The sequence below is a fragment of the Poecilia mexicana genome, unplaced genomic scaffold (assembly GCF_051168715.1).
Source record: "Poecilia mexicana isolate PSO_F unplaced genomic scaffold, ASM5116871v1 scaffold_22, whole genome shotgun sequence".
NCBI classification, from domain to species: Eukaryota; Metazoa; Chordata; class Actinopteri; order Cyprinodontiformes; family Poeciliidae; genus Poecilia; species Poecilia mexicana.
In genome coordinates this window covers 2,801,262-2,825,750 of record NW_028263391.1, presented here as the reverse complement: position 1 = coordinate 2,825,750, position 24,489 = coordinate 2,801,262, and the positions used below count along the sequence as shown (strand labels likewise).

General features: G+C 39.9%; 3 protein-coding genes across 7 annotated transcripts in view; 2 read left to right on the top strand and 1 right to left on the bottom strand.

Annotated features, from left to right (window-relative positions):
* Nucleotides 1-932: 932 nt before the first annotated feature.
* On the bottom strand, nucleotides 933-18,366 carry bag5 (BAG cochaperone 5). 3 transcript variants are annotated; one of them, XM_014991389.2, is made up of 3 exons: nucleotides 17,887-18,366; nucleotides 13,183-14,076; nucleotides 933-11,684 (listed from the first exon to the last, which is right to left on the bottom strand). In XM_014991389.2, the coding sequence occupies exons 1-3, from the start codon at nucleotides 17,976-17,978 to the stop codon at nucleotides 11,144-11,146; spliced, it is 1,527 nt and encodes a 508-aa protein (XP_014846875.2). In that variant the 5' UTR covers nucleotides 17,979-18,366; the 3' UTR covers nucleotides 933-11,143. The 3 variants fall into 3 exon arrangements, with proteins under 3 accessions (XP_014846875.2, XP_014846877.1, XP_087858493.1); XM_014991391.2 differs by lacking the exon at nucleotides 17,887-18,366 and adding an exon at nucleotides 16,123-16,587; XM_088002367.1 differs by lacking the exon at nucleotides 17,887-18,366 and adding an exon at nucleotides 15,652-16,061.
* On the top strand, nucleotides 17,064-20,660 carry coa8 (cytochrome c oxidase assembly factor 8). The gene is made up of 5 exons (XM_014991395.2): nucleotides 17,064-17,316; nucleotides 18,370-18,567; nucleotides 19,789-19,852; nucleotides 20,047-20,137; nucleotides 20,519-20,660. Exons 1-5 carry the CDS (start codon nucleotides 17,191-17,193, stop codon nucleotides 20,637-20,639), a joined length of 600 nt encoding a protein of 199 aa, XP_014846881.2. The 5' UTR covers nucleotides 17,064-17,190; the 3' UTR covers nucleotides 20,640-20,660.
* A 690-nt stretch (nucleotides 20,661-21,350) lies between these two features.
* The window catches only part of klc1a (kinesin light chain 1a), a 36,564-nt gene continuing 33,425 nt past the window's right edge, over nucleotides 21,351-24,489 (top strand). Inside the window, exons 1-2 of one of the 3 annotated variants that reach the window (XM_088002680.1) lie at nucleotides 21,351-21,550; nucleotides 21,683-21,797. The gene's annotated coding sequence lies outside the window, so the exon portion shown is untranslated. Of the gene's footprint in view, nucleotides 21,798-24,489 lie in introns of all 3 variants that reach the window. The other 2 variants (XM_088002679.1, XM_014991384.2) reach the window with 2 other exon arrangements.

Here is a 24,489-nt window from a genome sequence, read left to right as displayed (position 1 = left end):
AGAAAATAGAAAACAGAGAATAGAAACAGAGAAACACACTGCTCTGACTGTGGAACCTCAAGAAGAGACGGATTGAAGCAGCCAACAACAGAAACCTCTGTTTTTACCTCTTCACAGGGGAGCCTGTGTCTCCCCCTTGTGGCAGAGATGTGATCTACAGCAACATGTTTGGGTCAATTTTTTAAATTATTTGTCCTCATGTGAAGAAGACTTGAACAAAAAAAATATGAATTTGTTTTTGTGTAGCATATTAAAAAATATTCAGCATTTCCTCTAATTGGAAATGCTTAAAAATGAAACATTGTTTGCAAGTTTAAGCTGCACAGATGCATGTTTACAGTCACTGAAAAATCTGAATTACCGATGAGAGGACTCGGGTTCATTCTGTAGGTATTCTCATTTGAAACCTAAAGAAAAACATCTGTAATCGAACATGAATAAAATGATAAGTTCTGTAGACAGTTATTTTTTAAATTAGCCAACTCAGATGCATATTCCTTTGGATTAGACTCCATTGTGTGTGTTTTTTTTAAATAACTACACTGTATTTATGTCCATATGTTGACCTTGCAGTACAGTATTTTAAATCTGTTTTATGTATTTTATATTCTATATTTGAGTTTACTGGGAAAGCTTGTGAGTTTAACGCTTGGTGCACAGGACTCCTCTGCTGAGAGAATGCTGCCCTCTGGTGGCAACATGTAACTTTTTTTTTCCAACTTTGATGGTTAATTTATTGAGCAAAACCTCTGCGACAAATTTAACAAAATCAACCTCTTCATCTCCTGGTGAAAAACTAAAACTTTAATACGAGTTCACTGTGATCCATCTTTCTGATCGCTGTGTGTAGAAGGAATCTTAAATAGTCTGAAGTTTTCTGAGGTTCTTGCAGCATGATAAAACAGCAGGTTTGGGAAAAGAGAGATGAAGCATCCAGAATAAGTCCATCTTTATTTTGGAATTTGGGAATACAAATCTGAAACACAACCATCCATGGAGCATTCACACGACACGCTCAGTCCGGTAGTGGTGTGCTTTTTGTACAAGCGCAGCTTTTGGAAAAAAAAACAAAAAAAAAAAAAAACACATCAAACACCTGTGACAGTCAGTGCAGTTAAAGGCAACTTAACATCAGGTATTTGGAGGAATCAACTACACGCAGGACTCCAGCCACCTCTTAAGGGGATAATGGTGTTTGCAGACAGAAATGCAAGGCTGTTAGAAACTGGCTTCATTAGGAAAATAGATTCCTGTTTTTTTTGTTGTTGTTTTTTTTACTGCTCCCCACCCAGAAAGAAATAGACTATAAAATCATCAGACTGAAACAGTAAGCAACGGTGATGCACCAAAGTCCCATTTAAATTTGACCTCACCATAAAAATACAAATGTTGCCTCCTTCAGATGAAATATTTAGCTTGGAGACCAACTTTAAGCATCCATTATTGAACCGTGTTTGACATTTAAAATTGTCTTTTCAAACACTGTTCTTCTGAGGCTCATAAAAGAGAAAGTAATGAATGTTGGATTCAACTTTTACAGTCTGGCCTTTTGTAGCTTCACAATCATTCAATCTTGAGGCATTTCCTGTCATTCTTTAATAACACATGGTGCTACTGCAATGCCTTGTTAAAGTATTCACGCCACTCCATGGTTTATGACATTACACCCACAGACTTTGTCGTATTCGATGTGATAAACCACCAAAAGTTATTGTAAAGTGGAGAGAAAATTGAGATGACTTTCTCCCTTTTTTTTCTAATCTGTAAAGTGTGGCATGCTTTTGGATGCAGCCCCCTTTAGTCAGAACCTTGCAGAACAATACACACACAGATGGACTCTGTTAAGTACTTATTAGTCATCTTTGGGAAATCACTTGTACTGGAATTCACTTATGAATATCAGAATACAATGCACAGAACACTTCTCAGTTTGTATTTATTAGGATGTAAAACGTATCTGTCTATTTTTACTCAGATTTGTGTGCTACCTTGTGTTGCCCTATTGAATGAAATTCTAAAACAGTACATTGACATTTGCTGTTGCAAATGTGACAAAATAAAAAAGTTCATAAGACATGAATACTTTTTGCAAGGCGGTGAGTGTAAGAAAACAAAAAAAAAGACCCGACATTAAAGACTATACTGAGCTGAGTGGAGTCAAATCTGACCTTTAAACTGTTTGCTCCGTGTAAATAACTGAACTGAAGGCCTTGGCTTTGAATCCCATCTGGATTGGAGTTTTTAACTACACTTTAATGGACTTCCCCTGCCAAGTTCAGACTCTTAACAAGCAGGAAGCTGTTAGTGGGTGGAAAAGAAAGAGAAAAAAACCAAAAACCTCCCTAAATAAATAACACACCAGTGATCTGATGTGGTAAAACACTGGGGTTTTATATTCATATAAAATCTTTGGGATAAATGTTTGAATACTGGCTCAGATTGATTAGGTTATAAAGCAAAGTTTACAGGTCCGTCTCAGTAAATCAGTATCTGTGTTCTGATGAGACACGTTATAAAAACATACTCATTAAGCCCACATTTAAAAATGTCCTTTTAATGTTTCTTACATAACATTTTTATATTCTAAGCAGATAAATGTTATGTTTTCATCAGCAGTGAGCAGAAAATTATAATATTTTACAAGAAAATATAAAAACAAAATGTGTGGAATTAATCTAAATAAAGGGTTTCACTTTGTAAATGGACTTTTTAATAATATTCTAAATTATTGAGATAAACCTGTTTGTCTAATCTACACTTCAAAGTCTCTGTTATTGATAATGATCAACATTCTTACAGGTAGGTTATCCTGACAGTAAATAAAAGACTGTAAACAGGAAAACGATCTCAACTAAATCCGCCACTTTATGTTGTTTCTTCTCTTCCACCTTCCATCCTGTCCTTTAAACTCTTTAGGAAGCACAACTTATAAATCTGTTTAACTGCAATGTTTGAAAATGCTAAATTATAAAACAAGTAATGCACACAAGCAGGCAGCAGGACGAAGTAAACAGGACATTTTTTGTGAAGCACGCCCTCGTTTCCTTTGAAGCCTCGACGCTTCAGGAGGATTAACTCTCAGATGATGTTTCCTGTTAGTTGTAGAGGAAGAATTTTGTCTCATTCTTTAAGATTTTCAGATGTCGGAATTTTGAAAAAAAAAAAAAAAAAGTCAGAATTCTGAGTAAAAAAATGTTAATTCTTTTTATTTTTAGTGGCACTAATCCTCTTCCGTAACCTGTTATTAAATTTGTACTAAATTTGTGAAGCTGTTGATTTTTTTTTATTTCTCTGAGCACAGTAGGAATTTTGCCAGACATTAAGTGTTTCCCTCTTGTAAATAATATTTCTCACTTCTAAATGATAGACGTTTTGGAAATGACCTCATGAACTCTCTCAGGCAACAACAGTTGCTTCTTTACAGTTATTGCTGTTCCCTTCAATACACACCGGTATCTCCCAGACCAACAACTAGACGTAAATTCCTATTTTCTAAGAGTCTGTCATACTTCTGAGCAAAAGATCAGAATTCTGATCATCCAATTGAGTTCTTTGATTAGTAGCAGCTACTTCCCCTTTAAAATCTTGTTCAATCAAAGCAGGAACTTTGATTTTCACTTATAATGTTGACATTATTTGCTAAACCAGGGAGAGGATACAGTTCAGCCTGAGGCCTGAACTCATAGTACAGCCAGAGTTTCCTCAAAGGTAAAAACTTTGAATAAAAGAGGGTGTACTTTCTTTTCCCCATGACTGTTTTGTGAATTATGTAGAAAAAAGTGAGTGTAGGCCGTGTGTGAGTTTGTCATGTGTGTCTAGCAAAAAGCATGGCTTGCAAACGATGCAACATTCGTCTGGACACACAGGAAAAGCTGGAGGCCAAAACGTGGCTGCAGCAGATAAACGATGATCTTATGAGATATGATTTTACTATGTATTAAGACGCAGTCGGTTCTCGGCAGTTTTGGGAAAACCATCAGGAGATACGACCAAGATACGATCCTTGGTGTGTCAGCAACCACACCAAGGAAAACAACAACTACTGGTTTGTGAAGTCTGCTCACCCAAAACACTGTGGGACCATCTGACAGGTTGAATTTCTTTCACTTGTTGAAATCTTTTAAAGTTGCTTTGAACCAATACACCGTACTTAGGCTTTATTTGTCTTGTAAATATTTCTTAAAAAGACGATTTAGTCAAGACTAGAGTAGAAATAAATCAAACTGAGGAACGAGGAAGGCTTGCACAGGTGGACACAAGTGTTGCATTGAAAAACCCAGGAACTGGAGGCAGAAAAAAAAATAGGAAATTAATATGAAGATGCATAAATAAATGTGACTTAAGAGGATAATTAATGCCAAAATGTAACAAACAGTTGCATTAATTACATACAAATAATTTATCTAAAAAAATGGCTGTAACAAAACAAAACAAACAAAAAAGACCATGATGAATTATTTCAATACTTTCTCAAATTAATTTTTGCACTGTTCAATTTAAGAGTAAGTCAAAAATATTCAGAACTAGCCACATTCTGGTTACATATATCTGTGCACACTATTACACTCATTTCAGAATATTGTTCTCTTTGAAGAAAGTCTGTCAGCGACACATTTAGAATTCAGGTCACCAGCCGGACTGTGACGGTATCTTTTGTCTGAAGCTCTCTTCAGGTGACAACCACAGGTTTGTTTCAGGTGAAAACATTATTTAATTTATTTCAATATGTTTGGACTCACAGTGATACTAAAATACTTCAGGTTAATCAGGTTTAGTGTGACTAACAGAAGTGAACTCAAAAAGTCTTGAATGCTTCAATTGCATCTGAAGTGTTAGTTTAGGGGTGTGCACACACTTCTGGAACCAGATTGTGACTTTTTCTTTTTTTATTAAATGCTTTTCTCTTGACCAAATTTGTTTTTCAGTGCAATAAATGTAACATTTGGGGGGAGTGATAACTCAAAACATTTATTTTTAAGAGATTAGATGTTTTTAAAAAGGATTTTTATGCTGTACTTTTGTCCCGTTTATGTCATTTCAAGCAAAAACGCCAACAGTGTATCTGCAGATTGGCCTGTTGTACATTTCAAAGCCCAGGCTGGAGTTTAGTTTAGTTTACTTTATGAAGCTATAGCCCATCACATGGTGTGCCTCGTGTATATAAATGCAGTTTTTCTGCATATTTGCACAAACCTCTAATTTGCATTTCACATAAATAAACTGAACCTGCACTGGATGTTGGTTTGGTGTATAAACAGCAGTGAATGTTGGTTTGGTGTATAAACAGCAGACTCCACTGCGTTTCCAAACAGTTCAGTGACCTAAATACGAAACTCAGCTGTAAACAGTCATGCCAAAAAGAAAAAAGAAAAGAAAAAAGAAAAAGCACTTCGATGTAGGGAGTGCAGACATCACTTTGAAATAAAGAGGCTGAATTTATCCTATATGTTTATACGGAAGTTTGGGGAGGTTTTCAAACCACTGGAACTTTTTCACATTCCCTGAAAGTGAAGCAAACTGTTATTTGAAAAATAGCTGAAGTTTAGTAATACTGGATGGAGAACAGCTTTCAAGTGCTGCCACAAACTCATCTAATTAATAATTAAATATATTAATAAGAAATGTGATTAATAATCTAAATCAACTTCTTTATTTTTTAATTTCAACTCAATTTATATCTCTGAACAGATTCTAAAAGCCTGCTGAAGAATATCCCCACAGAATGATGCTGCCACTAACATGCTTCAACATGGGGATGGTGTTTCCATGGTGACGAGAAGTGCCACTCTGTCAGATTTGGAAAGTGGATTGTCTTGTCATAAGCAGTGCACAGGTTTTAACTTAAGGGTATCAGAGTAAATACAAAGTGCATTAAAATGCTTCTGAAACTTTCATTTGTTAGGAAAAAAAATTGTATTACTTAATGCACTGATGAGCAAATTTTGGCAGATACTGATATCCGACATTAATATTGCTGTTTTGACTGATAAGCGCAGATATAATATATTGTTTCTCCATATTTTCAACACTGCTTGCTTTGGTTAAACGCCCCACAGTCCTTCGCTGCATCGCTATCACTTAAATACCAAATGACCAAACCCATCCTGTCCCCCTCCTGAAACACATAAACAAAAGGCAACAAAATGGAGCTTAACATCAGTCCGTAACATCGGCCCAGTTTTACTTGTTGGACCCATGGGCGTAGGTTTGGGTAGGGACGGTAGGGACATGTCCCGACCAATATTCACGGGATATGAAAAAGTCCCGACCAATTTTTGCCAAATTGGCTCAAAGAACGTGGATCTACGATCTTTGATTAGCAGCAACAGGCGGTGCGCGGAACGGAAGCTTCTTAGTTTGACATTTATTATGAGCCTCCGAGACCGTGTCGGAACGGTGCTGTCGGGGGGGGGGGGAGGGGGAGGTGGAGGGGGAGTCAGTTGAATCGTCGATGTTCTTTGATTAGCTGCAAAAGGCGGCGGCTAGCTGGGCACACGCGTCTCCTTCTGAGTCTCGAGACCATGTCGCCACCAAAAAAGAAAAGGACAGACATTAGAAGTTATTTCGCTACGTCGGCTGTAAGTACAGTGAGTGGACCCATAAGTTAGATATCTATCACGCAACGCATTTGTTGTAAAGTCCGGTGTTTAGTAAGGTCAGCACTGAATGTGAGGTAGAATAGGTCTGTTAATTATGTAATATTTTTTCACATAGGATGCTCAGACAGCAGAGCAAGGGGCAGAGCAGAACGATGGAGAGGTGGCTGGAGCTTCAGGGCTCCAGGTGAGGTGTTAGTTCTCAGATATGAAATATACTGTGAAATTATCTCAGTAAATATGGCATTTGAAGTGTTAGTCTTAAATTAAGTTAAGCTAGTGTGAATACAAACCAGGTTACGCTTTGTTTGCTCTATAGGAGGCAGTCAGTGTGAGTGCCAGTGACCAGGGAGTATCCAGAGGATATTTCTTTTGATCTTACTTGTAACTTTTGCTGAATTTTGTAAAGGAAAAAGTAAAGTGTTCTTGAACTGATCTGCTGAGTATGACTGTATCTGGTTGTATACACAAGATGTATGATATGGTTATGGTTGGGGGGAGGGGGTTATTAAGCCAATGTGGTTTCCCCCCCCTTCTCAAAAATGTTCGGTGCTCTTGGGCATTTCACTGTGCTGCGGGGGGGGGGGGGGGGGTGTCAAGGTCCCCACCAAAACTCAGACCAAACCTACGCCCTTGGTTGGACCGATACCGATATGTTAACAATCTACTGACATCCACTGATACCCATGTTAGCAAATTGGTAACATTGGTATCCACATCGGTTATTGTGGATACCGATTATATATTAGGGATATGCTATCCCTAATATATAAATTATATAAATAAATCTAAATATTGTGTTGTTCCCTATCTTAAAATTCCAATAAAATACATTGACATTTGTGGCTTGTAACGTTTGTGAAAAAGGTCCAGGAGGTATGAATATTTTTACAGAACTCTGAATCTTATTTGCGGCACTCCAACTAATGATAAATGGTTCTGTCAGTAGATTATTGAGCTACAGTTGACTCCGTAGGAGAAAGCACTCGTATAGTTGCCTGATTAAGGTGCCAGTCTAATTGGAACTTTGTTGGGAAACAAATACGCATATATATATATATATATATATATATATATATATATATATATATATATATATATATATATATATATATATAAAAAAGGGGGAAGAAGACAAAAAAAAAAAATAGACTCCGACCAGTGCACACATGACGTGATACTGGCCAAGGTGCTCTCTCAATAAAACACATTCAGTACTTGGTGTCCTATTCTAGTGCATTGATGCATACCATAAAAGACGCGTTCTATTTTTGCTGCACTAAAACACTGTCTTATACAAACTGATGGGTAAAAAAAAGGCTGAAAAGTAAAAAGGCACAGCTTCAGACTTCTCTACACGTCCTTTCTCTCTCTTCCTCCTTCTCCAGCAGCTCGGAGAAGTTTCTAGAAGGTTCTGTCGACTGTGATCTCCGTCAGTGCCTCCCTGCCGAGGGCCCTCCAGCGGGGCCCCCAAGCTTCCGCCCCTACACGCCAGTCCTGCGGATATCGTCGCCTCGGCCTCTTTCTGTCCAATTTCCTCAAAAGGCTTCAGTCGCGCTCCTTCGTCAACAGAAAGCAGTGGGTAGAAACAAACATACAGACGAGAAGCCACAGAAGCAGCAACGCCGAAATATCGCCTCGCTTCTCCTGAAAGGATTCATATCTGATCTATTTCCAGCCTTATGTGATCATATCACGGTCAGGACAAACATCTGAGAGCAGACGACAAGAGATGCAGCTAAAACTGAAGTCTAACATCCTGCTTTCTGCTTAAAAAAGAAAAGATAAGAAAAAGAACATTCTTCCATGACTTCCAAGTAATCTTAAAATAGATTTTTAGTGCTTCTTTGTCAACTGTTAGGTTGTGTTTTTCGAGTGGAGCTTCGGCGCTACAGCGGGCCAGGGCCCAAAACCGAGACTCGGGAGTCACGGACAGGTCGGTGACTTGAAACACACTATTTCTTTTAGCTTGCTTAGAAAATAAAATCTGTGAGAGAGCGAGACGTGGGCTGATAACATGAAAGCTTAGCAGCAAAGTCGCTCTGTTTTCTCCGTTTGAGCTATGTAACCTCACTCTACCTGTCATCGAATATGGGAATCTTTTTGAAGCTACTGGTTTGGTAGCTTGTCATGCTAATTGCTAACATAAGATGCTATAGGTGGTTTTCAATGACTGTCCTTTGCTTTAAATGTTCTCAAAGGGCCAGTTGTCCAGAATATATTGTTAAAAGGCATCAACAGCTGTTAAAAATAGTAATAACTAGCTGTCTCTGCATTTGAAACTTTACTTCTTGAGCCCTTTCCACATTGAGCGGTCCCTCCACGATATGGTGATTGATTTTGTGACTTTTTTTGCTATCAGAATCACAGATTTTTCGGTGCTAATTTAGAAATATTTACAAAGAATTTTGACGTATTTACACTAATATATGGTGGCAAATGTGGCTTTGTTGATAGTGGATTATAACTTGATGAATTCTGAGGCAGTATTGTATTAAAAGTAAGAAATACTGCCACCTGCAGGTGAGGATTAGCATCTCTTAAACAAAATGTTTTCGACAATTTGCAGTAAACTCAAGGGGCAAAACGTCAAGTCTGCTGAATAGATGTAGGTCTCACAAGAGAATACAAAAAGCTTGGTTATTGAATACTTTGTACCATAGCCAACATTTTTAAGATTTTTATTTGTAAGTTTTTCCCTGGTTACAAATAAAAATCTCCATTTGCATCAACCGCCTGCCGCAAAAGGCACCGGGAGACACTTTAGATTCCTCTGCTCTGGAGACTAGAGGGCCACATAAAAACTATGGGAGCCACATTTGGCCCCTGCACCTTAAGATTGACGCATGCTTCAGTGATCAAAACTGTATTTTACAGCAACTGCTGTGGTGTGATGTCGCCTCTCCTCCTGATAGAACCTGATTTTTCTGGCCTTCTTGCTGTGAAGGAGAAATTATTCTGAACGCTGTAATTAGATGTGGCTACATTAAAACTCAAGGGGAGAAATCAGATCTGATCTAAATCTACATCGGCAGGTCAAAGCTTTACAAAAATCAGAGATCAGAAGTTGGCCCCAAAATTCAGATCCTTGCTTCTTTAGTGGAGAACGACCGTAGATTAGCAATCTAATCTCCTACTGTCTAATATGTTATTAGATCCATTTGCTTTTCTGCAATCTGACCTTTGAAGATGTAGTAAAGTAGAAAATGCAGTAAAATCAGCCTGAAGTAGCTGCGTTTTCATTAGAAATGTGCACAAAACGTCAATATTTTGCTGATGTAAAAAAACAACAAAAAAAACCCACACAATTTTGCAATTGCTGTGTTTCCACTAAATAAGAAATAAGTTAAAATCACACATGAATAAGTTTGTTCAAGTGATATTAAAAATATGCAGCACCATGATCTTTCTGTTTCCTCCTGTTTTCTTCTTTGTGGTTTGCGCCAGTGGCAACATCTGGTTGTTGTTGATAATGTGAGTCGTGTGATGCAAAAACGTGTTTCCATTGCAGTTTTGTGAAATGCACTCATTTCTATCCTAGTGCCGAAACATTATCAAAAAACTAGTTATTCTTTTTAAATTGGCCTGTTTCCAGTAAGGAGATTTATTTTAAAAATGTCAAATTGAGCATGTCTAATAGCTGTGTTTTCATTGGCCATATAATTACACAATTTGACATTTTGAAAATAAATTTGCTTACTGGAAACATGCCTATTTAAAAAAAACTAATTTTTCTATAAAGTTTTGATACTAAGATGATGTATTTTAGAAAAAATATTGGTTTATTTCGCAAAATTGCAAAGGAAACATTTTCTTTGATTCACATGATCAACAACTGGAGATTGTTGAACCACGCCTTTGTGGTTTTCGCCACTGTCGAAAACCACAAAGACGACAACAGGAAGAAGTTGGAAGCGCGGCATGGATCTTGATGACTTACCGCATGAACAAACTTGTTCACGTGTGATTTTTATTGCGTCTCATCTAATCGGAACACCGCAACCTGTGTTTTTTTTTTGACACTAACACAATAGACAAAGTTTTGCACGCATTTGGAACGGAAACACAGCTACTGCCTGGTTTTTCTAGTTATACAGGATGAGCCACCCCTGCCTCTGGTAGCGTATCACCAGCTGTCTCCATTAGCAACTGACAGTCAATTTAATAAAAGAGGCCACTGCTTTACAATCACTAACTGAACGTTTTATCAATATGAAGTGCAGTCTGGAGGAGAAGACAACGAGCGTTACTCAGTGCTTTGGCTGCAGGCTTCTACTATCATACACCAAATACAATGACAGCAACAAGCAAATCACACACGCACACACACACAAAGAGCACACAGAAAAATACGTGTCAAAATGTGTTTCACAAAAGGAGTTTCAGATGGGTTGGCCTTGACTACCACAAAGAGAAAAAAAAAAGCTCTGCTGCAGTGGATTCTGGGTATTTCAGGCAATATTTACAGCTGACGGAATGATGACGCTCCATTTTCAAGCTCCTTTAATTCCTGCAGCCGTGTCCGACCCAACGTGGTCCGGGATTAATCAATACTCCCACTCGTCCGTCTTCATGTCTAGGTAGTTGAGAATGTTCTGGGCGAACTTCACCGCTTGCTTCCGTGCCACCTTGGTGGACGTGTCGCCCTGCGGATCCACGGCGTCCAGCGCCAGCAGCTGTTTGGTCAGCAGTTCCTCCAGCATCATGTAGCTCTTGTCGGCCCGCTTGCCGTCAAAGCCCAGAACTTGGGCCTGCAGGTCGGAGAGGCTGCCCAGGACCAGCCACACGGCCCGGTGCGACGGGTGCTCCTCGGGACCCGGCTGGCGGCACACCAGGGCCTCGCGGAGGTCCAGGAAGGTGATGATGGCCTGGACCTCGACCACGGCGCGGCGGCGGGCCTCTCTGATGCACGGGTTTTTGGCCGTGTCCACCTGGTCCAGGTGGGTGAGGAGGCTCTGGAGTTCGGCTTTGGGCCGGAAACTGAGGTCACCAACCACACAGTGTCGCAGGACGCCCTCTCGTAAGTGGGAGACGTGGGCTCGGACGGCCTCGATCTCACGGATGGAGTTGTTCTGCGCCAAATCGTACCTACGGAGACAGACACAGGTTCACCATACTGAGCGCTACTTCCGATCATCGCTGGATAATGGAAACCAGAAGGAAAACAGAACAGGGTTCCAAACTTTCTTAGTATATGTGTTCAGCTCCCATAAGACAAAACTATGTGGAACAATCTTTTGCTGCAATGTCCAGGTACAAGTGTTTTCTAACATGTGTACCAGCTTTGAACCGCTTGTGGTTTGAACCGCTTGTGGTTTGAACCGCTTGTGGTTCAAAGCTGCTCAGGATGCAGCTCAGGATGCTTTCTTCTTGCCACCGCGAGAAGAAAGCATCTTGAGCTGCGGATCTCTGAGCTGCTGATCTCTGAATTTACTTTTACTATTAGAGGTGCATCAATAAATCTGCCTGTTAATTTCAGCGGATCGGCAATCGACCAATATTTATCCCCATGTCCAATCCCAATGTTTTCTTTAGAATTTTGTGGAAATGGGGTCAGAATTTATTTGGACATGATTTTTAGAGGTCTGTTATATTTTTCCTTTAATGCTATTCTTGTTGACTTTTTTTTCGGTACGACTTAAAAATTTGAAATTTTGTCTCTGTGACAACTGCAACCATTAATACGGTCCTGACAAGCAACATGCAAGGGTGGCTTCAAATGTTAGAACAGGACCTTAAAGACAAACTGACATATTTATTTCATGTCTTTTTTTTTTAAATTATTTTATTTGCATGTGACAGTTGCTGCTCTCTACAAACTTTGGATTTGTGGATCTTTGCCACAAATTTTGCTCCAACCACAACACAAAGTGGTGTGTGTAAACCAGCAGTGTCTGTTGATACACATTTTATGCCGATTCAAGCAAATTTACATTTTAAATACCAAAACATTAATTTACAATCTGATGGGCATCAAAAACAGAATTATTTTGTTATAAATTCAGGCAGTTAAAGGTTAGTATTACTATTGTTATGTCATTATAATTAGGCTTATAACATAACAAATGTTACTGGACCCGAATAATTATTGCAATAAATGATAATATTGTTGTTGAGACCATTTTCAAGTAATTTACTGATAATGGCATATTAATACAGATTCGCCCTCTCAAACTGTAATCTTCTGGAAATCACACTAGAACTGAAATGTATTTTAAATATCCAAAATAAAATACGACAACCAAAAACGGGAATAAAAATAAAAAACAATTGAAACTATAAATACAATGTATGAAGAGGACTCTAAACAAAATTGCCCTTCAATCATCAGAATGAAAATTATAGAGCTCATTACGGTGTGACATCGCTTTTTGATCCGATATCGGCTCTTCCTATCATTGTGAAGCAGAATTCACAAGCGTTGGATTGTTCACCCATTATAGGGAACATGAACTGGGTTTAGACTGTCGTGAGACAAGTTAGTTTTATCCTACTGATGATGTGTTGTTGCAATAGTAGTTCTGCATTTGTCGCAATAGTAAATTGCTTATTGCGACAGTCTTAGTTGTAGTAAACTGAGACGTACCTGCGAGTGTCGTCCCCCTCTCCCTCCAGGTCCAGGTGTTTCAGCAGGCCGTTTATTTCCTCCACCACCTGTTTCCTGTAATTCCGGATCGCCGCGTTCCCGGAGACGTCCAGGGCGTCCAGCTCCACCTGCAGCTCCGTTAGGATGCGGGACAGGTGCGCGCAGCTGTCCCTCCCGCTCAGCCCCATCAGCAAAGCCAGTAGCTGGCTGCGAGCCATGCTCACCTTCACCATGACCTGGTTGATGCGGTTCACGGCCTCGTGGGTGTCGCCCGACAGGGGCAGAGAGAGGGTCTGCTGCGGCGTGCGGCTCTCCAGCACGTCCTGCACGGCGCAGAGCCGCGTGAGCGCTCGGTAGCGCGCCTTGCGGAGCGGCACCCGGCCTTCAGTCTTGATCTGGGTGAGCCTGAGGACGAGCTCTTGAAGGGCATCCACCAGCTCGTCGTTTATTTCCGCCACCCCGCCGGCCCGCTGCGGTGCCACCACCCGCTCGTCCACCAGCTCCCGTGCCGCGATGCTCAGATCTTCGATGGCCAGGCGGGACGGGTGGGAGGCGTTCTCCTCCAGGTACCGCAGGAGGCCCTCCACCTCTTGCGCAGCCCTCTTGCGCGCTCCTTGCAGCTCCAGCTTGCCCTCCGTGTCCACCTGGTCCACCTGCAGCAGCAGCTGGGTCAGCTCGCGCTCCATGCGCTTGTATTCTCGGTCGTTCTGTAGGCCGCTGAAGGTGCAGACCTGCGGCCCCAGAGTCGAGACCTCTTTCTGGACTTCATACAGTCTCATCATTGCAGGATGCTGTGGATGGTAAGGCTGCTGCTGCTCCGCCGGATGCTGCTGCTGGTCCTGTGGACCGCCATGGTCCATCCTTTTTCCACCATCAAAAGGTTTCCCAAAGAGACTGGAAAAGCACAATGAAATCAGTTCAATTAGCAACCAGCACTGAGGCCTAGTGCACACATAGCCAAAAGTCTGGGAAAACAAATTTTTATGGGTTTTGGCCTTTCATGAGAACTTTATCACTACAAATTATTATTTAAGAAAAATCAGACTAAGCAAGAAATTTGAGAAAACTGTATATTTGTGTTTGCATGTGTACATGGGAAAACTTAGATTCTGCAACAAATAAAGCGGCAATATATCCGCATAGTTGATATGACAATCTCAATCGGCATCATCTTGTGTTTTAATAACTTTATTTTCTAATACGCTACTTAAAAGTATTTCAATCTATATTTCTGTCCACACAAATGCACCTCCTATCGCCATGTTTAATGTTAAAAGTTGGGATTGTTTTCAAGCAGTCTGATTGATGTTTTAGCTTTGCTACACTGCCCCCTATGTGTTTGGCATGTTTAAAACAACACAGTGGCAGATTTGTGTGGGTTCGTAAGGATGAAAACTTTTCTGAAAACAATCCCATGTGTACGATATTCTTTTAAAACAATGTGGGAGAGATATTCATTTTTATAAATTCCGGGTTAAGTGTGGATAAGTCTCAAGTCTGAGTGGAGACAGGATTGTGTTGAAGGTTACCTGCTGAATTAGACCACCATCTAACAGAAAAACTAAAAATCCTCAACTAAGCATTGAAATTAGAGTGGCAAGCTTTATTTGGACAGTTTTATTTATTTATTTTTTTTCAGATCAGTAAAAGCACTATAGTGCTAACAGCAAGAGGAAGTTCAAAATGTGTAAGCTTCTAGATAGGCTGCAACTTTTAAACAGGACATGGAAATTGTCCAATAACAGGAAGTGACACGTTACAAGAACACTAATCTGTCTTAGTCCAGTTCTATTACTTTAATACTTAGCTGGCAATACACACAGATAGGTTTACAGTTAATGTTTACTGTCTAACAGGGGCTTAGCAATCTAATTAGATAGTTATGTAGGTAGCTCGCTAGCTGGCTCGCTAGTTAAATATCCCTAATATTTAGTACCATTGTGGCAAATCAGATTTCATACAAATAATCATAAATTCTAAATTTAGCAAAGCAACAATGACAAGGATCCACAGTATCATGTTCTAAAACTGAGCAGGAAATAATCACAGAAAATAGAGACAAAAAAAACTTAATGTAATATATTCTGTCCTCCAAGATAGTAAATGAGATATGCTGCGATGCCTTTTGGTTGGGTTTAGCTCTAGAAACAGTGCTTCCCTCACGGCATTCAAGATTAGGAAAATAACTAATGGGAAGATGCGAACGATAACGTCCGCAGCTAGTAGCAAGCGGTCACCCAGCATGAAGGCTTGCAGGGCTACAGGTAACATGCGATCCACCACCAAGCGCCATCCCCAGCTCCAGGCTGCCTGCACCGGCATTGCGCATTATGTCACCACGGAATACCCCGATCGGCCGGCTGGTTGCTAAGGGATCAGGAACCAGCGCGCACACACCTCGAAGCATCTCCAGATGCTGTCAGCTGCATCCCCGCTCACACACACCGACACATCATCGTTAGGTCTCACCTTTTCAAAACGCCGAACACATTCGCGCACATTTTGGCCGAGCTCTGTTTCCATCAGCCAGATCGGCCCGTGAAAGAAAAAGGCTTCCGAACGTGGTGAGACGAAGGCAGGAATTTCGGTTATGCTCCCGGTCAGCTTCACTACCTCACCACCGAATCTTCTGTCACTGACTGAATGACTGCGGTTGGAATGGTGTCGCCCCTCCCACGATAGAAACCACGGTCTTCATTTACTACCATTTAAAGCTACTTAGTTTAGAAATAAATGCGTAACTAAAGCATACACACAGATTAAATGAATGATTTCAAACCTAAAAAGCACCGATCAAAAAAACAGCTTCCATCCACTGTTAAAACCTTTGTGTTTCAGTGCCGATGATCACCTGACTCTGCCCCACCTGCTGAAACAAAAACGGGTTTTTAGATCTAAAATAACCCCTCAATTTAAAAATATACCAGCTCTCCTCCTTACCTGCATAACCAGCGTACTGCCATCTGAACTGCTGTGGGATAGAACGCTCCTTCGTTGATTAAAGCTTAACATTAGCCTACCTAGCTACCTTCTAGCAGTTACTTTCCTGCTCAACTGTGTAAACTTACACGGAGTTGGATTTTTCCCAATTAGTATACGGTAATTTACTTACGTTGTCTATGTAATTAGAAAGCACTCTATGTATAAATGTTTGCAAAACGCATGCAAATTATTTTTACATAGTGAGAAAAATACAATGAAGTGCCGACTTTCTGATAAGCGACTTTGCAATTTTCTAACTCGGTGTAAGTTTTTGTTGTCCAACATTTGGTGCGCTCCTTTTACTATCGCAGTCTCAAGTGGTCAGAGGAGAGGCAAGTACGTCCGAAAGCACCTGGGATACGGGCGGGGTTTCTAAGAACTGGGTGCGCGCTGGTGAGGTTTTCGAGCGCACCTACACACCCCATTGCGTTAACTTGATTAAACGTAATAAGGAACCGAGGTATCCAACGAAATACTCTCCCCTTGTCTATGCGCTCTGACTTTAATACACTGTATTTGTTTCGACTTGGTCGACTATTATAATCGATCTGCACCTTGGAGCTTTTATTTAAAAAAATCTGATTAATTACATTTCATTGTTTTTTATTCACAGGTAAATATTTAAACAAATAAACTCGCACCCCATATAATTTATTTGGGAATTACCTGAAGTTGGTGAAGAATCAGAAAAAGTTTTATTAATCATGATACAAAATTATATTTGTTAAATTTCTGTGTAGAATGTTATATTTTTTGTTCAGATATAATGGTAAAGACTAAGTCTGTAGGTATAAATATTTAATAAAGTATGTTTTCAAAGGACAGCTAGAGCACGCTGTTGTGGCAAGTTGTTTTCATTAGGGTGACAGCGACCGGTAGGTGGAGCTGTTGGCAGGAACATTTGTCGAAGTAGTAGAGTTTGTCTGAACAGAGTAGAAGCAGGAGGGCGCTAGCACATTGTGCTAGCAAAGGGCACAATGTTTTTCTCCTTTATCACAGATACGGATTAATGTCGAGGTAATTAAAATGGCAAACAAAGCAGCGGCGACCTGGAGGAGCGTCAGTGGTTTCTTGCTGCCCCCTCTGCGGCTGCACCAAATATCAGGAGTCAGCAGTCGGCTCTGTAGTTCCGAGCAGAAAAAACCTATAAAGGTCCGTATCAGAGCTTTTATTTTATGTGTAGACTACTCGTTTAAAGCGTTTACTATCCACTGTTACTGCCTAGTTTATTTTAAAAGCATGGGTTGACTCAATATCAAAGAGAGCGGGTACATTTTCAAGATTATTCAAGCTTGTGTTGTGTTGTTTTCTCCTTGAAACCATTCCCATATTTGTAAGCAGTCGCCTCTAACCGTCATAATCTGAACTTTAGTAACCAACTTTAATGGCTCTCCGTCCCCCCCTTTCATCTGAACAAACCACAAGACTCCTACATTAACAGTCTATATGTATTTGGAGGAAACCAAACAGCATCTCAACACAAACACATGTGTGTATAAAACACGGTGGAAGGGGGGTGGTGATGATTTGGGCTTGTGTTGCAGTCAGTCAGAAATTTAACCCTGAACTTCTCTGTTTACTAAAAAAATCTGGAGTAATATGTGAGGCTATCTGCATATATGCAACAGAACATTAAATCTAAATAAGCGACAGAAGGATGAGGAAAGAAAATAATCTAGGTCATTTGGTTGCTGAGAAGCTGTGTGTTTCAGGTGTGTGTACCTTTTTCCTGGCCCCTGCCTCCTGGATCGTGTTTTTCTTGCTTTTCCCATGGTGACGGCTGCTGAGAAATGATAAGCACAGCGTTTTATCATCTCAGTTAAAGACTTGTGACGTCCATCTGTGCACAGGACAACTGCAGTGCCTTGCAAAAGTATTCATTCCCTCTTTTTAGCACTCTGCAAAGTGACAACCATAAACGAAGAGTTTAAAAAAATCCTGTTTGAATCATTTTATTTAGTTGCACTTTAGGTTCAGTGCATCATTTGCTCAAACTGTAGTTATCATTGAAGGAGAGAGGATCAAAAGCGGTGTGTTCACCCTCACTGGTGGAGAACACAAAGATGTTTTCACTGAAGGCAAATTATTTCCAGAGTCTTTGTTCAAACTAAAGGAGAAGTGGTTGTAAACAACTCGCATCATATATATTTTTTAAAATTAAGTGCTTCTTTGGCTTGTAACCATCCCACTTTTTGATATATGTAGATATCTGCATCAAGGCCGGATCCCAGCTCCTCACATGACTGGATCGGTCCCCCAAACTCTCTGTCAAACCTGCGACCCATTGTCTACCGCATCAGTGAGAACGAGTCTGATCTGGAAAAGCAGCTGAGAAAACTGAGGCAGGAGACCGAGGACTGGAATCACGTATTCTGGACCAGGCAGAACGTCAACTTCAGCAAGGTTTGAATTCACGTTTTCCAACTAGTTTTGTTTGATTTGTTTATCGGGTTACATAAGCACATATATTGTTTACAGGTAAAATTCCCAGAAGATTTCAATTTCTTTAATTCATAGCTCATGACTGTGTAGAGCCTTATTTCCACCAGCAGAGGGCAGCAATGTACAACAGTCTGTAGAAAATATACTAAAATAATTATGCTTTCAGTGTTCCTACAGGTATATCTAAAAATAATGATAACAATAATAATTTTTTTGTAAAAGTTGTACATATTATTTTCACTCATTTCAGAAATTGAAATTCATATATAGATTCATGCCATGAAGTCAGATTGTCATAGGTTCGAATCCCAGCCTGAGGTCTTTTCTGCATGGAGTTTGCAAGTTCTCTCTGTGCGTGCGTTGTTTCTCTGCAGTTACTCTGGCTTATTCACTTTATTAACTCAAACCACCAAGCCATGAAAGGTCATTGCTGAAGAAGCTGGTTGTTTATAGAGTTCTGTTGAAGAAGAGTGAAAGAAAGTTGAGTGGAAGGAAGGAAGGGACAGCTGCAGACTTAAGTAGATTTCCAAATAAAATTTGTCCAAAAATTTGGAGAAGCTTCACAAAGGATTGGCCTGAGTTCTGGATACAGATGAATCCTACACACCAAGAACATGACTGTGCCTCAGTGGTCCAAGATTCTCTTTTCAGATGAAAGTTTAGTTTCCATTTCATCTAGAAATCAAGATCCCATCCTGGTCACCTGCTGCTATTGGCCAACTGGGTTTTCTTTTGTCCGTCTACCAGGACATTCTAGAGAGCATCATGCTACTTCCTGCTGACACGCTGGATGGAGATGCTGATTTCATTTTCCAGCAAAACTTGGTACCAGCCCACACTGCCAAATATACCAAAAAAAAAAAATTAAAAAAATACCGTGGTGGTACTGTGCTTGATTAGTCAGCAAACTGACCTTTAACCCCATAGAAAGTATCTAAAAGGTTTTCAAGAGGAAGATGAGAGACACCAGAACCAACTAGGCAGACGACCTAAAAGCAGCTACCAAAGCAACCTGGGCTTCTGTTGCACCTCAACTGAACCAGTGGCTGATCTCCATGTCGTTACTGATGCAGTAATTCATTAAACAGGAACCACAACAAGAACTCAGAGAATAGAAGTGAATATACATTTCAGAAGCCAGTTTAAAAGCAGAAAACAACTTTGTTTTCCTCTTCTCTACAGGAAAAAGAAGCTTTCATCATCTCACAGCTGAAGGCAAAAGGCTTGACTTTGCGTGGAGAAGATGGTGAGGAGATATATATATATATATATATATATATATATATATATATATATATATATTACACTTAACAGGATTCAAGGCGCACAGTAGACTAGAGGAATAGTTGATGAGAATAAAAATTCCTTTAAAAGCTGCTCTGGGTTCACTCTGATGTTTTAAGATGACATTATAGTGAAGCATCTTGGTCTCTCCCTCAGGAAGACAGAGTTCCCTAAGCAGTGAAGAGATGGCTGTGTTTTACAAAAGCTTCTTGGACAAAAACAGAATGCGGCATGCAGATTACAACAGGTGAGTTGTTTTTGTACGCTTGATGTTTCCCATGATGCTGCTGGTGCATGTCCCAGTGCCCCAGCAGCGCCATACCACTCTGTGTGCAGAGACCAATCACCACAGGCTCTAGAGAGAGTTTTGTAAATAAACATGCTAATGTAGCAGACTTGTTTTCTGCCTAAATGCATCAACTCTTAAGATGATTTTGTTGTTGTTTTCCTTTTTGCTCATTTTTAATTATTCTCATTGTTTTTATAAGCTGTAATCAACCAGCTAGTAGCTTTTTTTTAATGCAAATGTGTATCAAAAGCAGCAATTCAGTATTTTAACAGCACACTGCAAACTAAATATTTTTGCAAGACTGAATTTTTTTTTGTGCCTTTTCTCCCACGCATCCAGAGAGTGGTACAGACGTAACTTCACCATCACTTTACTCATGGCTCGAATTGCCCTCAACGACCTTTGGAGGACTGTAACTGCAAAACATCACAAGAAGAAAAACAGCACTCCAACAATTTAATAAATAAATATTTACATACCATCCATGTGTCTGTGTTTTGATTTCATTAGCATGATGTATTCAGAATGTTTGTAAAATTCTGACAGAAAGTAATGATATATCTTTTTAAAATCAATTAAAAAGATCAAATCAATGGGGCATGCAGCTAGAAGAGTAATCACAAACCAAGTGACTGGAGCATAAATGGCAGCTGCTGACTCACTGAGTGTAACATAACATACCTTGTGACACTCAGAAACTAACAGCCAGATCCTGATTTTAACAGTTTTATTATATCATTTGGGAGCGAGAATAAGTAATGATCACTCAAAATTGGCAGGCTGTAGAAGAACAAATGTACAACCATACATAAATTTATATCTTAAATTTATTAAAACTTCCCTCATGAATTAAATTTGCAATAAATATGCGTTTAAGACTATCTGGCAAGGATGTGCACCAAATTTGTAGGGGTGACCATTGCCTCACACACTCCACCCTCCCGCACCCCCTTGATGGCGCCAACTAAACAGTTTTTTTGTTTGATTTGTTTTTTAATCTAACTTGGGTAAGATGTTTTTCATTCCCATTAGATAATATACTCTGAAGCATACATTGAAAGCCCCCACTTTTTTTTTCAACGCTTAAGATTTTATCACAAATCTGGCTCATTACTGTCACCGCAACTTCCTTTTATCCTGTCAAGATGACATCAGTATTACCGGGGGAGGGGTGAGGGGGCGCCGGTTAACGCCATTTTCACGCTCCGAGCAGTCACTCATCGTCTCACGGAGCTGTCATCCGCAGCACCGTTTCATTTGTTCAGTCCGTCACGTGACGCCTCGGTCTGGGCAGTGACGCGGAGCTGCTGTTGGTATGGAACAGGACAGGATATTCACCTGAGCGGCTCCGGTTGGACTCAATGTTTTGACGTAAGGCTGCTAGGTGCTAGCATGTAGCTAACCGGACTGTAGCATTTGATGCAGTAAGGTCCAGCTAACCAAAACACACCCAACCACTGGACAAGCCACTGGTTGGAATTTCTGTTTTTTCGTTCTTCATAGTCTTCACAACCATAAGCTGTTGGTGACAGAAAAAGGGGACTGCTCGGGGGAAACGAGAAGGGTAAATTGGAACGACTCAGTGGAGCTCCACTGGCAACGAATGTCCCACAGAACGGTAAGAATGGCTCCGAGTATTCATTGGGCGGCACTCATCGGCTAATTAACACATCTCCCTTACATACAACGTTCAGAATGTGCTTTTTAAAACATTTTCTCAGCGAACACATATTTGAAATTAAAGCGTGTAAATAAACTGAACAGCGGTGTTTCAGGGAACCTGCTGGCTGTTATGTGTTCAGTGTTTACGTTGATGCCAGGAATTAGACGCCACAAACAACTGTCAATGAACGCTAGCTCGGAGTGTGCTCTGTGGTTCGACAGGAAAGTACTGGCTAACTAGTTCTTCTGGTTAATCCACTTGGAAGTGAACAAATAAGAGCACGGGCCGGACAGAAGTATGCCTGTCAGCCTCTGAAAACGCCTGAAAAAAAAGTCTCTGTCTTTTGCATCTCATTGATATTCAGAAGAGATTGAGTAGTGTCGGTCAGTCCCCCTTCTAAGAGACAGTGGATCTCAGTGTGCAGCTCACAGCTGGGAGATCAGGAAGACCTGAAGGTGTCTGCTGTGGATGTTTCACCTTTCAGGGCTCGTGCTGATCCGCAGGGAAGTTTAATTGTTTTCACAGAGATACTCCCACTCCTACAGGTCCACTGCCACACCTGGACAATTATACCGTCTGAGTCAACGTCTTTTGAACAGAGTAATGACGCTCAGGATGTACTGCAAGATTTTCAATGCAGGTAAGTGTCATTTTGTTAGCGGAGTCCGCTAACAAAATGACACTTAACTCCAAAGTCATTTTTTAATTGGGCAACTATGCTATTAGGCTAACGATTTGATGACTTGGCACATGTGTTCATGCTAATTAGTTTATTTTTAATGCAAATGTACAGAGAACCTTGGTAAATAAGACACGAGCTGGTATAAGACTCTTGTGTTGACCAAAAAGTTAAATGTGTAACATGGCTTAAGTGTAAATATTTTAATCAGTAAAGAATTTTTAAAATTTCCTGCTGAAATAATGTTACATTGACTTGGACGGTTATGGTTACTGGACTGGACTAGTCATTCAAAACACTTTCACACAAGAGCCACAGTTACCCACAAGCAGGGACATGTCCACACATCCAACACAATGGTAGGCAACTTGAGGGTAGGAATCGAACCCACAGCTTTTCCAATTGCAAGATATGATGCCTATTTACCAGTTAAAGATGTAAAAAAAAAGATGATAATTTTAGCAGGTTAATTAGATTGTAGATTGCAGGTGGCCAGCCTTAATAAGAGAGATGAGACTATTTTAGTTGCCTGACTGAATGTTTTTCATGACCAGAGATATCTTTAAACTGTAGAATCTTTCTTGTAGAAATAAAAAAGTAGAATATAGAAACCTTCTTTCTGGCTGCTGACCAGCAGTGCATAGCAACAGATGGGGGAGGGACACTGCTTGTCCTCCTCCAAGCCTCAGGCAGCCAGAGAACACTCTGATCATGGTGGTGTTTCACCATATTTATGTTTTTTCTGAAACACAACCTTTATGTACCTTGATACAAGTCAACAGTTCATGTCTGTTGTGGATCAAAGTCTAACTTCCCATCAGCTCTGGCCAGCTGAAAAAAAAAACAGGGTCACACAAAGCAGCAAAAAACTGGAGACCAGTCTGGACTGATTTACAGTTGCCAGATACAGTTACTGTTTCAGATTTCTTAGAGTCCTCTGATTGATGAGTTTTAGGCATTTTTTTCCATGATAACAGTTAAGTGTTGGTGGAGGGATGAATTTGACCACCAAGTGGATTTCTTCCAGAGTTGATGAACTGTAGCTCCAGCTGATGTGTAAATGTTTTGATAAGAAAATTACAGACAACCTGTCTTCATAAAACTGCTGCGCAACGACGGTGTTGCTCTAGCATTAATGAAGTATTTTTGAATTGCAAATTATTTGCAAATTTTGCTGAACAATAAATTGACCCTGAAATTATGATAAACTATAATATCATTGTTTTGAAACCATTTTCAAATAATATATTGATAATCACATAATAATGCAAGTTTGCCTTCTTAAAGACCAATAAACTGTAATTTTTTAAAGAACTGGAAGAGATTTTAAATATCCAAAAACAAAACAACCAAAATCAATAAATTAAAACTAAATTAAGAACCACACACAACCAAAACCATTAAGAAACTATATTATGAAGTCTGTAAACATAATTGCTGTTCAAAAAGTATTAATCACCTGAATGGAAATTATGGAGCTCATTTTAAATGATCATGCAAATTAATGAACCGCTGTTATTGACCATGCAGGCTTAGCGGTTGTAGGCCAACTTGTGTGACTAGAACATTGCAGAAAACCTTAAAACTTGAGCTTCATCATATTTAAACTCCAGTGTTTAATTTGTGCTCTGAACAGTTTTATAGAAAGCAGAAATGTTGATGTTCTTATGCAAGCACAGGGCAGGTCACATGACTGAGGAAACCACAGCTCTGTGAGATCAATGTGAAAAGGTGAAATACAGGAAAAGCACAGATATTTTACATTAATGCAGTTTATATGGGCGTGTTATAATAAAGTTTTGCAAAACATGTATGCAATAAGTAGCTGCATAAATTGAAGCCACACAGCTTGCTAGGAGTACAATACAAGACACCAGCAAGTATAAAGTATAAAAACAATTTAAAGTTTAGTTTTTATCGCTGTGAACTCGTACTGTGAGTCAGATCTGAACTAATATTGTCTTTTCA